General features: G+C 42.6%; 1 protein-coding gene across 2 annotated transcripts in view; it reads left to right on the forward strand.

Annotated features, from left to right (window-relative positions):
• Positions 1–4,828: 4,828 nt before the first annotated feature.
• Positions 4,829–14,609, forward strand: part of SHROOM2 (shroom family member 2) — a 117,548-nt gene continuing 107,767 nt past the window's right edge. For both annotated transcript variants that reach the window (XM_041416556.1, XM_041416557.1), the window contains exon 1: positions 4,829–5,112. In XM_041416556.1, the coding sequence (XP_041272490.1) occupies positions 4,894–5,112 (219 nt within the window). In that variant the 5' untranslated portion in view covers positions 4,829–4,893. The remainder of the gene's footprint in view (positions 5,113–14,609) is intronic.

Below are 14,609 nucleotides of genomic sequence, written 5' to 3' on the forward strand. Positions count from 1 at the left end.
TTTTAAGGTGCCTAAATCAGAGACATCCTGCTGGAAGTTTACAACATGGTATTTTTCATTCTGGGAAAATGGGTAATTTGTTGGAATCAAAGTGTTTTGCAGAAGAGCATGATTAGGCTGAATCCATCAGAGGCAGCATGGCAGGTTTCCAAAGGAAAGCCTCTTGGTTCCCAGATATGCCAGGATGTCTGTCTCTTGGGCTGCTACTCAACCTGTTTCTCCAGGTTCTCAAGACTTTCAGACTCCACAACAGACTGCCAGCAGCTTGACAAACCTTGAACTACTTGATCAAAAAATCCATCCACTTCTGTTGCAGGAACTTCTTATCACTATTTCAGTTGTTTTGGTCTTTGTGATGATAATTTTCAAAGACATTAGAGCTGGAAACAGGAAAGAGCTGCAAGCCACTGTGCAACTAGAAAGCTACAGTCTAATCACTGTTACTGAAACGTGGTGCATATGAATTGCATGACTGGAGGGCTGCCATCAGTGGCTATAAACTCAGAAGGGACAGGCAAGGAAGAGGTAGTAGATATTACAAAGAAATTATTTACAGTGAGGATGGTGAGACACTGGAACAGGTTGCCCAAAGAAGCTGTGGATGCCCCATCATTGGAAGTGTTCAAGGCTGGGTTAGATGGGACTTTAAGCAACTTGGTCTAGTGAAAAATGTCCCTGCCCACAGGACATTGGATGCAACAATCTTATAAGGTCCCTTCCAACCATTCCATGATCCTGTATTTCTCTCAGAATACGTACCATGGATCAGCTTTTGTCTTTTGGCATTTGAACTTAAATTGTCAATGTACTATGCATGCTTCAGGGCGTCAGCCTTTGATTTTGTATGGCTGAGGCAGAGGCACTTTGTCTCTTCGCCAGCCTGTTGATGTTTGGTGGTTAGCTCCTGGAAAGGCTGGTAACAAGTGGGAGGCTGTAAAGGCTTACCTCACCTCAGTTCTTTACTCTGTAACTATCTACATCTCTCAAATTTCCTGGCTTCTGGAGGAAAAAATAAAAAAAAAAAAGCCCTCCTGACATTGCAAATTCCAGCACAATGAATGGCCTCAGGACTGAGAGTAAACCAGCCTGTTCTAGAGCCATCCTGCAGGTATCCTGTGCAACTCACTGCAAGGTGCCGTGCCTCAAGGAAAAGATATGTTTTGTACAGCCACAAAGGTGAAACAGGCTGTGCCTTAACATCAGACTGCCTGTTCAAATAAAATCCTGCTATAAAGTAATTTATTCACGGTTTTCTTATCTCCTAAATAGGGAACAGAGAATTTTAATATGTGCAACAGAAAGGAGGTTGAATAAATTCTGTAGAACAAAATTTCACTTGAAATTGTTAATTAAGCTTCAAGTATCAAAGTAGGATGACATGAAGCACCATGGGAGGAGACTGGTATACTGCAGAAAGCTTTTGTTTCACAGGGCAGGGACAGACAATCTGGGGATGTGGGAAACATCTCTTAAGCCTGATAGCTCCTTTTGCACAGCAGGAGAAGGTTCTTGGGTAACTTCTGTGTATCATGGTGAAGTATCTTTGATACATGTATCTTTAGCACACATTTTTACACAAAAGGATCCCTTTCATACCTTGTTGGCAATAGCTGTATCATTCTCTGTCCTCGGTGTGAAAAAGTGGTCTGTTACTTCCTTTCATATATTTACGGCACCCTGATGTATCTTGCATTTCTACCTCCTATTGGTAACTTCGGTGTGCTCAGAAAACATTTGGCAAGAGAAATAGCTAAGAATTTGGTCACCGAGGCTTTTGTTAGACAGATACAGTTATCATTGGTTCTCTTATCACACAAATGAAAAGTAATATTTTAGAATCCATTCAATAAATCCTTTGTTCTTTATGACTATTTGAAACCTTATGAAGACTGGCAGACGTTGCAGAAATTCAAGTAATAAAATTATCACAATATTTTAAGAAGAACAAAAGAACAAGTCTCCAGCTGAGTTTTGAATAAGCTTCAGATTTCACAGAGAGGGAGGATATAAAAGAAATTGACAGAAATTTGACCAGTATGACAAAAAACCAATTCCTTTATTGCATTGCTTTGGCTGGTCAAACATATATAAGAAGAACTTTACTTTGTGGTCTCTTAGTAACATTGATAACATCAAAGAATAAAAGGCAAAAAAGGTGTCATTCAGGGCAAGGAAGTCTGATTTCTGAACTGTCAGCCACAAACTGAGGATCTGCCTGACAGCTGAGTCAGACTATCAGGTTCTAAGCAAGCATTAGCTGGAAACTTCTATACTGAGGTCTCTCTTAACCAGGAGTGTGAAGCTTTCAGATATCCCTCCTTCAGGCAACTGCTTTCCCAAGAGCTACATGTCCACATCTTCCACAGATTACAGTAATTACAGTAGCAGAGTTTGACAGTTTTCAATGGCTGCCAGTTCCTGGTTCTAGATTTTCCACTTTTAAAATCTGTGCTCAGATTTCTTCATCATGCTTCAATACTGAATTTTTAAGACCAATTCTAAAAGACAGAACAGCAATGCAAATCTTGAATTTCCATGGACAACAAAATGTTCAAGGTGAAGAATTAGTGTTTGGCAGTTGGAAAAAGGGGGGATATAAACAAAGAAGACTTTTTTTGGTAGCAGTATTTGTTCTTCTCATTAGTGATGTGAGCTATTTTATTTTATTTTCATTTCAATGTGCATACTTGGGGATACAGAATAATTGTTTAAACTTTAGTGTATCTTCCCTTCATTATCACACTTACAGAAAACAAATTGCATACTGCAGTTCCTTAAAACTTACAGCTACATGTTACTGAGTACACATTACTGTGAAGACAACTTGATACATGTTACACAAACATAACTGAAGACTTTGTTTCAGATTCCAAGAATTGGAGACAGGACCTCGGGAAAACTACTTGTATTTCTGCTTGTCTATATGACTGAAAATAATTGCAGAAGAAATCTGACTGAGGGTCTGTGAGTCATTAGAGACCTTAAATAACTTGATGCAATACCTAGGTTTGGTATAAGGTTTGTATTTTGCAGGATTCTTATAAAAGAATGCATGAGTTTGAATACCACTTTTACTGTTCCTTCTGTACCTTAATCACAAGGGAACAATAATCATCCTAATAATATATTTTTCTTTTTTCTAGATGGCCTCCAATCTTCTGATGGGATTGACAACTCAGGTGTTCTCAATCCTGAACCCAAAGTTTTCTTTAGGTATTGAAGAAACATCCTGCAGCAAATCCTGGAAGTATTGAAGGGGCGGGAAAAAATAGTTCAAGGCAGGACAGTTTTATGAGAAATAAACCAACTGAAATAGGAGTTAGAGGAACAAACTACATAATCAGAATGTCCCAATGGTCACTTTCAGAAAGCAAAATATGTGACCTGTTACATCAACATACAAAACCTTAAAATCCCACTGCATATAACCAGGCACCTCCATGAGACAACTCGTCACATGAAAAAGTACCTTGAGGTTCACTAGTCTTTCAGAAACGAAAATAGAGATTTGCCTTAATTAGATCAAGCAGTAGTTTGTCTGTTTGTTAGTGAAATGCCAAGGAGGATTGCGTGTTAGCATACTGGTACTCTAGGCCAAGTCTGCTCCTGATTTAAAAGGACTGAAACCTCCTATAAAGTGATTCAATTAAACATCGAGAATTGCAAAAAAATAAGTATTTCACTCCCAGCCTCACCACTAACGCAGTGAAGGCATCAGGCAAACCCAAACCCTGCATTTATTTCCCATCCAAGATTTGCCTTCAGATTAGCACTTCTTGTCCTGCCTCGCACTCTACCATCAAACTTTTTTTAAAATCTGGGACTCCAGATCTCTTCTCTATTGGATTTCTTTGCTGAAAGCTTCACCTGCGTTTCCCGCCGGTTCCCGGCCCGGCCCGGCCCGTCCGTGGTGGCGGCGGGGGCCGGGCCGGGCCGGGCCGGGCCGGGCGGTGCCGCGGGGGTGCCGCTAGAGGGGCTGGGCGGGAGAGCGCGGCCCGGAGCCCGCGGGCCCCTCCCGCCCCACAGGTGGTGGAGGCAGCGCAGGCCAGGAGGGGCCGGCAGAAAGCTCCTCCTTCCTTCGGCTCCCGTTGCGGCTGCCCCCTGACCTGCCCCCGGCATTGCCCGGTTTCCCCTCCCCGAACACCGCGGCGAGACGGGAAGAGCCGGCAAGAGCCGGCCCCCTCTGCGCTCCCAGCCCCGGCCCCCCGCCGCCTGGCACGGCGAAGGCGGGGCGTCCCTGCCCGGGGGACGGCCGCAGCCGCCGGCTGCCCTTTCAGCCCACCCTCCACCTGCTCGCCGCTTTTGTTTGGCAACGGGGGTGGAGGGTAGCGCGGCCGCCCCTGCGGGTGGTGGGGCGGGGGTGTCAGGGGTACGGCCTCCGGCCCGGCCCCAGCTGACTCGGGGCTCACGGACGTTCTCGCCGCTGCCTTTGTCTGGCGGCCGGCCCTGGGCTGCTCGCCTCTCTCCCCTCCTCCTCGGCCGGGGGATCGCGCTGCGGGGCTGCCGCTCTCTGGGAGGGGCGAGTGGCCACCCGGCTGCTGAAACGCGGGTTTCACCCTCTTTCCGAGGAGAAGGGGAGGCGGGGGCACCTCTCCCTGCCGCGCTCCTCCCAGCACCCCGCGTTGCTCGGCGGCATTTGCCCCGCCGCCAAGTTGCCACAAGTTGGTGCCGCCCCCCCGCCGCCGGGCTCCGGCCTCGGCGTGAGACAATACCGCGGGCTGCGGGGGAGGAGGAAGGGGAGGGGGCGGGCGGAGCAGCCCTCTCTCGCCGCCGATGGGGCCGGGCCGGCCGGCGCTGCGGGGCGGGTAGGTGGCTCCGCGGGCGGCCGCCGGCTGGCGCGCACCGGGGAGCGGCCGGCAGAGGCGAGCCAGCCCCGGCGGCGACGGGCGCTCCATGGAGGACGTGGGGCTGCGGGGCGGACGGGAGCGGCTGGCCGTCAGCGACCCTCGGCTCGGCGGCGGGCTGGTGGAACCGGGGCCCGTGATGGTGATGGTAGAGCAGCGGGCAGCTGAGGGCTACAAGCTGGTGGAGGTGCAGCTGACCGGCGGGGCTCCCTGGGGTTTCACAGTGAAGGGCGGACGGGAGCACGGGGAGCCCCTCATCATCACCAAGGTGAGCGGCGCCGGGCCGGGGGGGGTGGGTCCGGCCGGCTCCATTTTGCCATGCCCGCGGCGGTGACAGCCCGGCCGCGCCGCCTGCCCGCAGCCCGGGGCGCAGGTACCGCGGGGCAGCGCGCCCAGCGCAGGTGCCGCCGGGCCGGGGGTGCTCCAGGGCCCCGCGGCCGCCGCCAGCGCCCGGGGAGCGGTACCGGAGGGTGCGGGGCTCATCCCAGCTGCTCTGGGGGCAACAGGTTGCTGGGCGCAGGCAGCGTGGCGGCTCCGACCTGCTGCTTCTGGCCGCTCGTACGCCCCGTAAAAAGCCGGCGCCGTCATTGTGGGCGCTGGTAACTGGCTGGGGGAGCCGAAACCCTCTGCTGGGCTCTTCCCTCCCTCTTTCCCCTCCGGGCTCCTGGCGCAGGAGGGTATGGAGACTAAACTCGCGGCTCCGAGGCTGAGTTTTCTCCGCTGCCGTTGCACTTGCAAATTCTGAGTAATGAGGATAGCCCTTTTTTTTGTCCCTTCTTTAAACAAAAAGGTCTTGTGGATAGTGACCAAATGCATGCACCGAAGACGGGAGAGAGGGGCGTGCTTGGTTATATATGCAGTCTATGGTTGCCTTGTTTTCTTTTTGGGTTTTTTTTTTTTTTTTTTCCCTCTCTTGTCCTTGTATACTTACAGTTTAATCTCAGTGTACCGGACACAAGTTAAAAAAATGCTTCACGTTTTGTAGATTTTTTTTTTTTTCATCTGGATGTGTTTTTACTTAAGAGCCCCCATTCTCAGTAATTGTTGGTTTTTGCAGTAAAGACAGCTTTCATGTTGCACAGTGAAAGCACATGAAAATAGATCCATATGTTGTAGTGGAAAAAAAGTCACATTAGCAAAGCACATTTTGCTCAAGATCTGTCAGAAAGTTATGTATATGCTTTTGTCTACAAGTCCTCCGGACTCTGCCTGTTCCCATTTTGAAAGTGCCAGAGAGTGTCAGAGGTCAACAAGTCCTGTTTTATCCACAGCAGAAATTATACTAATCTTATTTTTCCTCTGGTTTCATTGTGAGTTTTCTGGTTGGTTCCCTTCTCCCACCCTTGAAACAACTGTGTTACGGAACTTTCCCAGTGAGAACTTTTCAAACCATCTGTTTCTAGATCACTTCCCTAGTGCTGTTTTTCAAGGAACAACAGTCAGTGTCAGATATATAGGCTGAAATATGACTTGCAAGAGTGTTGGCTGCTTATCACTGTCCTGAACTAGAGAACAGCAAAGCTGGGAGCATTTGAGAAGAGGAGAAAAGAGCTATTTTACGATGTATGCACAAGCTATTAAGTTCCAATTAAAATAATTCCACCTTTTTGGTAATGGCTAATAAGCGCTACATCTAAAGACTGATCAGTGATGCTTATTCATAATGTTACCTAGGTATTAAGTAACAGGCGTAAGTATTTGTGGCATGAGGATGTGGCTGTGGTATGTGGAGAGAAGTGTCTGTGCCTGGGAACCTTTTTAAACTGGGTCTGTTGCAAGGGAATAATTAGGTGGAACCACAGAGCTGTGCTGCTGTGTGGAAGAGCAATCTGGGTCCATTCATACAGAGATGAGGACAGACTTAGGAATAAGATGGGAATTTGGATCCTTGGGTTTAAATTTTAGAGCGTATTTTTATTTGCCACTGTTGGACACAGGGTATAGAAATAGGTTTGAAACCAGGGACTGAAACTTGTGTGCCCAGGACTATGATTTTTTAGCTGCAAAATTTTCCATCTTGATTTGGCCCACCCATCATGGTATTTTGGTTTTTTACTGTACTGCTTCTGGTGGTGGGAAGAATAAGTTAAAAGAGAGTGGTTAGAACAGTCCCTCCCTGCAGGAGATGTAAGGTTTGTCTCGTCTCAGCTGAAGAGAGCTCTGAACTTGTTACCCTGTTCCTGAGTGGGGATCATTGGGCTGCCATGGATGAGGAGATGCCGTTTCTCCAGTGCCTCTCTCTGTGGCATGTGTCCTTCCTTCTCAGAAGACTGGTTAGTGGGAGACTCAAGAAAACCCAGTGGACTAAATCCTTCAGGACACCTGTGGAAAAACTCCTGGTTTTGTGGATTTAAAATGTGCTTAAGCGTTAGCTGGCTGTAAAGCTCTGTCTCACTCTAGTCCAGAGCATCTCTGGGGAAGTGAGGGTGGATGACGACAACTGCCAGCTCTTCCAGGAATGTGACAAGGTGTGAATGGAGTCTCAGATAGCAGCTGCTTAAGGAGGATTTCTAAAATTCTATTTGTCTCTTGCTTTTACAGTCTCAAAAGCAAGATCAGCCTTTGAAGAAAGTTGTACCTTTATGTAAATGCTGGGAAGTCTGTGTAAATATTTGCCACTTTCTTTAGCATATATGTCACAACTGCTGGAGAAGTAGCACCAAAAATACTGTAATTGAAAAAATCATGAGCAAATATATGGTATTCACTTTTCAACATTTTCTCTGTAATACACTTCTCCATTTCTCTGGTTGTGTGGCTGTTTTGCTTGCTGATAGGAAGGGAAATTTTTTTACTACAGGTGTCGTGGGGAGAGTCTAGGGCAAATACTGGCAGCAAATACTATATGGGAATTTTTTAGAAATTAAGTCAATTAAAACAAGAGTGCCTTTTGATCCACCAAATTGCCAATAATCAGAGAAAGCAAGACATGCTGAAGAGGAGAAAATGTGTCCAGCCTTACCAGGGGTGTAAGCGTGTGCCCAGCTGCTGGAGTTTTGTCCCTGCTCATTGCAGCGGGGTTGCATTGGATGACCTTTAAAGGTCCCTTCCCACCCAAGCCATTCCATGATTGATGCTGTGAGGGAAGTGCTTTGCCCCGGGAGAGGTCAGTGCACAGTCACACTCCTGGTGCCCAGCAGTGGGCCCAGCACTTCCAGGGTGGGCAGGTTTTCCCCATTCGCAGTAGATTTTCTTCCTGTACCTGAACAACACTTGGAGAAATAGTCCAGAAATAGAACCGAGTAGGCAGAGTATCAAGTTCACCTGCCAGGCACAAGCCTTTTTAAATTTTTTCTTTCTCTTGCCCTTTTTGTTATTGCTGCAGTAGGTCCAGAGAAAAATGGTGCATGATACAGCTTGCTCGATCTTTAAACATAGCTGGTCGTCTAAAGCTTGCCCCACCCAAGTGCAAATGGTGTTGCTAATATTTAAGAAAAAAGTCTTTTAGCATTGTCACTGTGTTGCATACCATTATTTTTTAATGTACCTTTAAAAAAAATGCTTTACATTTTTTCTGATCTCTGCATGTGTGTGTGATAACATTCCAAAAAAATTGCCCAAAGGCAGCTTGTTCTTGCCTAATTTGGCATCTTGAAAGAAAGGACTTGCTTTTTGTGGCAACATGCATATTTCAACAAAAGGTGAAATGAGAACTTTGAGGACAATAATTAGAAGTCTCAAGAGCCTCAGTTTGTATCTTCCTCTTTTTTAAAGAAACAATATCTGAACAGGGAGGTCTTATTGGAAATAAAGAAAATGAAAAGTCAGAGTGCTCAAGAGTGAATCTCTTGAAAATCTCCCATAGCTGCATTATCTTGATTACTTTTACTTTAAAAGTGCTCTTATCTGAGATGCCCAGCTTGCAGTGTCAATCATACTATTGATTGTGGGTGGTGGGTAGAAAGTCATTTCACGTCCTGTACTAACAGTATCCTTAGGAACTCTGAAGTTGTTCTGTAGTCACCTTTATCCATATTACATTAATAAATATGAGAACATTCTTGAGCATTTCAAGAAAGATTGATGTATCATTTAAATACATTTCTCTTTAGTATCAGCTTTACAAGAGCCTACAGCTATACCTCCGCAAGCTATGATCTCATTGCAGTCTAATCAAGGCTGAGCTTGGCTGGTATTTCAGCAAGATTTCCAAGTGAAACCTGGACTGTTGCAATAAGTTTTGTTGTTGATTTAGTAGATAGAGTTCTTGTCTTCTGAATCAGTGCTGAATTCATGCCCCAGGTGGGGGGTGCTGCCTTTTAAAAAGGAGTATCAGACTCAGAACATTTATTTTCTTTATTCCACTGCACTTTCTACTGTGCTCCTGTCTGTGGTTAGGTGTGAATTGTAATTTTTTTAACCTAACAATCATTTAAATTGTATAAAGAAGTGCTTCTTTATTAATTGGCTGCAAGACTTCTCCATGTGACTTGTATTAATTTATCATTTCAGTAGTAAGTGATTACTATTTTAGTTAGATAATTCTTTATTCATTGGCCTTAAACATGTAACTAAAAGCAAATACTTGCATCACCATACTGCAACAACATTTAGGGTGGAAAAGAGCTTTATTGGTGCTGTTTACAAATAAATAAATAATGAAACACAAATACCAGTTTCTTCCTTCAAGTTAGATGTTTGAGGTAAGCTGCATTGTTTGTGGACATTAACAATTCTTAAACTTGGCTGTGGAGTTTGATGTCCAGAAAACCAGGATTTACCAGTAATCCTGTGAAATTCCTGACTGCTTAAACTTAAATGCAGCCATTCGTGTAAATAGCTGATTTATAAGTTCTTAGGAGGCATTGTATTGTAGCCAAGAAAGAATTCTAATCTAGGTCTCCGTATCCCAACAAATTTCATTCACTTCCTTCAGTTCTAGAAAGATAATACATGAAGGATTCTTCATTCTGTTTTGTTTTCTATTCATTTTCTCTTGGTCATCAAACCCAGGTAGAATTACCGATCTGTATGGGTCAGAATTTTAACAAGTGTGTTAGTGAACAATTTTGAAAGAATGTATCAGATCATGTTCTGTGTTTCTTTTCAAATGTTTATTCAGCATCTTATCTTGCAAGAGGGGCTTATGGTCTGAGTTGGATCTCTTTGTGTTGTTCAATTTGATAGTTGAGGAATATTAGGAAACGCGTTTAAAATGAATGTTTTTGGCTTGAAATAGTATCATGTAGCTGTTTATATTTTTCCCCCTGCCAAATATGTTAAAAATTGGGCTTTTTTCAATGCTATAGAAACTGTTCTGGGTGGTGTTTTCATTGGAGTCTGGTTATTAGATCCCAGGTTTCTGTTATTGGAAGGGAGGAGTTGGCTTGCTTTGATGCAGAAGATCTTACTGCTTTTAATTTGGTAAGCTAGTTGATGAAGTTGATGGTCTCAATTTCAGTGCTTTAATGGCTAGTGAATGACCTCTTTATTAGGACTGTTAATTTACTGACAGAATGGAGCTCACCACCCTCATATGTGGTGTGGAAGTCTGAAGCTTGGGAGGTTGGGTTTGCAGGGTATTTTTTTTGTTTTGGTTTGGGGGTTTTGTGGGATTTTTTTGTGTTTGGTTTTTTGGTTTTGGTTTTCTTTTTGGTTTTTGGGTCTTTTTTGTATGGGTTTGTTTTTTTGGTGATTTGTTTTGTTTTGTTTTTGCAAGGGCTTTAACAGTTGAAATGGCACCAGCGTTGGAAATTGCATTTAGAAGTTATGTTGGATATTGTCACGTGTGATCTAAAAACTGTAAGGAGTTGAAATTATAGTTCAAAGGCTTGTGACTTCAGAAGTCTCAGGTCAGTTGAGTTAGGTGCTTAGCAGTCAAACAGCGTTAGAGTGGGGTTTGCTTGCAGTGCTGAAATTGCAGTCTTCCTTTTTGCATTTCGTACTACATTTCAGGAGAAAAATCTTCCAGAGGACTCAGAGTGCTCTGTTGAAACTCAGAACGAAGAAACTTCATTACAATAAGCGAACTTCTAACTTTTGGATATACTTGTTGCTTCCAAATTGCTTTTTATCTCCTCTGCATTTCCCTCTTTCAGCTACTTGGGCAAAAACTGTCAAATTTATCATGATTTTTTAGTTTGAAAGAAAACACAAACAGAATCATTCGTATCTGTGGAGACTGCCAGAGGAGTTGTGTGTTTTGTGGGAACAGTTACTGCAATAGGAGTGAGACAGCTGGATTGACTGTTTGAATGTTTGTTCTGTTTAAAGGACAATTTAAACTTCTCTGGTCGTTAGTTCATACATATGTTAATGTGTTCTTTTCAGTATGAATTTTGGATACTATCATAGACATTAGCGTGGAAATAAGAGATCTGCGATCTGCAAGACACCTCTGGTTATTGCTTGCTATTATCAGAGGTTTGCCAGTAATGCAATTTATTATCTAGTTATGTTAATGGTTTTGTTTGTTTATTTTTTAAGAGGAAAACCAGTGTGGGTGTGTGTGGTGTTTATGCATATGCTACATATGCTTTTCTCAGTTACTCAATAGACTGTACTTATTTTTATCTGCAGACCTTTATTCATTGTATGTTCTCCTGCTTAATGAGTGTTTAAAGTATGGGAATGTGGAAAGAATAAGGTAAACGGGAATTGAAACGTGTCTGTGAATAGATTAGAGGAAACAACTGTTTGGTAGTAACAAAGCCAGTATTTTATTACATGTGAGCTTCTTTCTTCTCAAGAAAAGCTATTTATGTCTTCCTATGCATTTGTAATCTATACATAGAATACCTAATATGTATATGGATTTAGTTCCGTGGGTCAGTTTGTCATAGAAGTTTGAGACAGGTCATAGATATCAAGGAGATTTTTTACTTGCTGTGCATTTAAGAGTTAAGTGCATGAAGATTTTCACTGGTGAAATAAAAATTAATGCAGTTATGCTGAGACTTCATTTAATCTATGAGGACTTGCTTTCAGCTGTGTATTTTGAACCTATTTGGTATTGATGCCTTTCTATAAAACTTAACATAATTCTAGACTTTTGGGTTTGGGCTTGTTTTTAGTTTGGGGCTTTTTTGGGAGTGTTTGTGGGGTGGGTTGCTTATCTTTAAGATAAACAATCTTGGAAACTTTCTAATTCCACTTAGCGTAATATTTTCAGTTTCTTAAAGGTTGTGCAGGAAGTATGCTGTACTCTCCTTATCCTCTTATACCTACCCTTTCCAAGAATATTATCACTACTCCGTGTGGAATTAGGAGTTGTAATTTTTGTACTACTTCTAACTTCATAGATATGGTTGTATACAAGCAAGAGGGAATGTAAGGTTTTTGGAATGGGTAGCTGAATGTTTTGCGTTTAAATGCATCCATTCAGTGACAGGAATAGTCTACAAATTTTTGAACTGGAATCAGTTTTCAAAAATCAACTTGATGGACTTCTGAATGTGTTTGTATATGTTTTGCCAAGCAGCAGACTTCCGCTGGTGTTCATCCGGGTTTAAGATGAATGTTTAATAGAAGGAGATAGTTTTGAATAGTGTTTTGTAGTATTTAAATTAAACAGGACATAATTACTCTGAACTGCTTTCTGGAGGTGCCTGCTACTTGCTGTCAACTGTGTGAGAAGCTGAGGAAACCCCTGGTTCCTCAACACATATCTGGATCTTCCATAGGTACCTGTAGTAAGGTGAAATATTACTGAGCAAGGTTGCCTCTGTATTTGCAGTGCGTGTGTGCCTATACCTAAAATATTTTTTGAAAATGTATTTCTCTGATTGTTTCTGAGCATAACTTTTCATTTTGATGTATCAAGCTGATCAGGGGAGAGTTGTTACCTACCAAGGACAACATTTATGAACTTAGGAGAGAACTTCCTTCCTCTCTCCATAAATTAATTCAGTATTAGTGTTCAGTCTCTGATTAATTCAGGGCATTTTTGGTAAGCACAGATCTCTTATTGCAGATAAGAGAATGGCATCTGCCACATAATTTTTGGGGGCTTTTTTAGTGGTCTTCATGTGTATCTGAAGGTCATTGTGTGCTGGACTCCCCCAGGCAGAAGGAGCCAACTTGCTGGTAAATGCTGGAAATGCAGCAAATTGCAGTTTTGAGAAACCAAATAGCTTTTGTCAGGTACACAATTCTTGGGTTGACTCTTAGAGTAGAAACAGATGGAGTTGAGTGTTTGGTGATAGAAAAGAGGTGGTTATTTCAAAGTTCCTCCAAACCCTGATGAAATGCCAAAATCTACTGAAAGGTTTGAGCTGTTTAGTCAAAAGCTCAGTAGTATTGTCACTGAGGGGAATGCCTCACATCCTGTCTACTTCTCCTACCTCACTCCGTAGAGAAAGGGAGACTTTCCCTCTGCCACCAGCCCTGCTTTTTCCCCATTTAAATCTGTCAGTTTCTAAATTGTTACGTTCTTTGAAATGTTTACATTCCTCATACTTACTTAGAAATAGCTATTAACTGATATATGAGCTAGGAAGCACATTATCACATCTTAGATAGAGATGTTCTGAAGAACTGTATTTAATAATGAGGATTAAAAAAAAAAAAAGTAGAGTGGCCTGTTTTTCAGGGTGGTACAAAAAAGAGTGGGACAAATCTCAGTGTCTGAAAGCTAGAAATGGGTAACATAGTAGGGAATCTACTTCAGTGATTGAGAGGCTGTATCCCTTTGGATAGCTAGTAACAGTGCTGGTTCATCCATTCTTGCAGTCATTTCTGTAGTTGAAATGACCTTTCAGAAGGAAAATGGATCATGATTGAGGATGTTATTGTGATTGTAGGTGCTTTTATTGAATCTTTTCTTTGCTCCAGGCTCTTTGCTGTTCTGTCAATCATGTTGATAAGTTTTAGATAATTTCTGTACTCACTGTACAGAAAATACTCTAGACTTCTGCTGTGCATTTGTGTCATGTACAACACCTGGATGTTTAGTGTTCTGGTAATAGCAGAGAGGCATCTCTGAGCAGTTTGGCAGAGAGTCTAAGAATGCTTTTGCTGATGTGTGAAGGTGAATTCAATTTGATTTTGTGGAAATTCTGTGGCATAACCTACTGAAACTAAGTTTTTTTTTTATATATAATGGAAGTGCGTGAACCTCATTCTAAGCTGTGCTTTGAGTGTTTGGGTTTGTTTTTTTAATGAAAAAAGATCCATGTGAAACTTACTTGAAAAAATACCCAGAGCCTTTTAAAATGGCCAAACTTCTTAATTTTAGAGTAACAAGTTCTTTGTTCTCAGTCCTTCTAGTATATTCTCTCTGTAATGGACTTGCAGTCAAGTCTGGATAGCTGAAGGACGGAGGGATCTGTCAATGGGGAGCATGAAAGTACAGAAAACTTGTTTAGAAGTGATGCAGAGATACCTACTGCTGTACTCAAAATTGCAGTTTCAGTACTTTTCCTCTTCAGTAAAATATGCTTCTTCTCAGAAAACCTTCACAAACCTATACAAACAAATTATTTTGTATTTTTTTCTCTCTCTTGAGATAAAATATACTTTGCTTCACAGTTGCTTTGAAAACTTCCACATCATAAATTATAAAATAAAGCAGTGTCTCCCAGTTTCCCAAATACATATAAATTAGTCAGCATTCTTTAGGAAATAAGCTTCTGAATTTGGTTCAGTGAATAATGTTTGGGAATAGCAATACTTTATTTGGAAGCTGTGCATTTTTCATTAAAATACTCTAGTATTTTAGGATAGTATCACAGAAACATGATTTAATGACAGAGGAAGTGAAGTGCTTCCTACACAGTGTCAGTTAGTCATCAGTGTGTTAATTTTCTTAAACAAATTACATGCAAA

Source organism: Onychostruthus taczanowskii, unplaced genomic scaffold, assembly GCF_017590055.1.
Source record: "Onychostruthus taczanowskii isolate IOZ18803 unplaced genomic scaffold, ASM1759005v1 scaffold52, whole genome shotgun sequence".
Lineage (NCBI taxonomy): Eukaryota > Metazoa > Chordata > Aves > Passeriformes > Passeridae > Onychostruthus > Onychostruthus taczanowskii.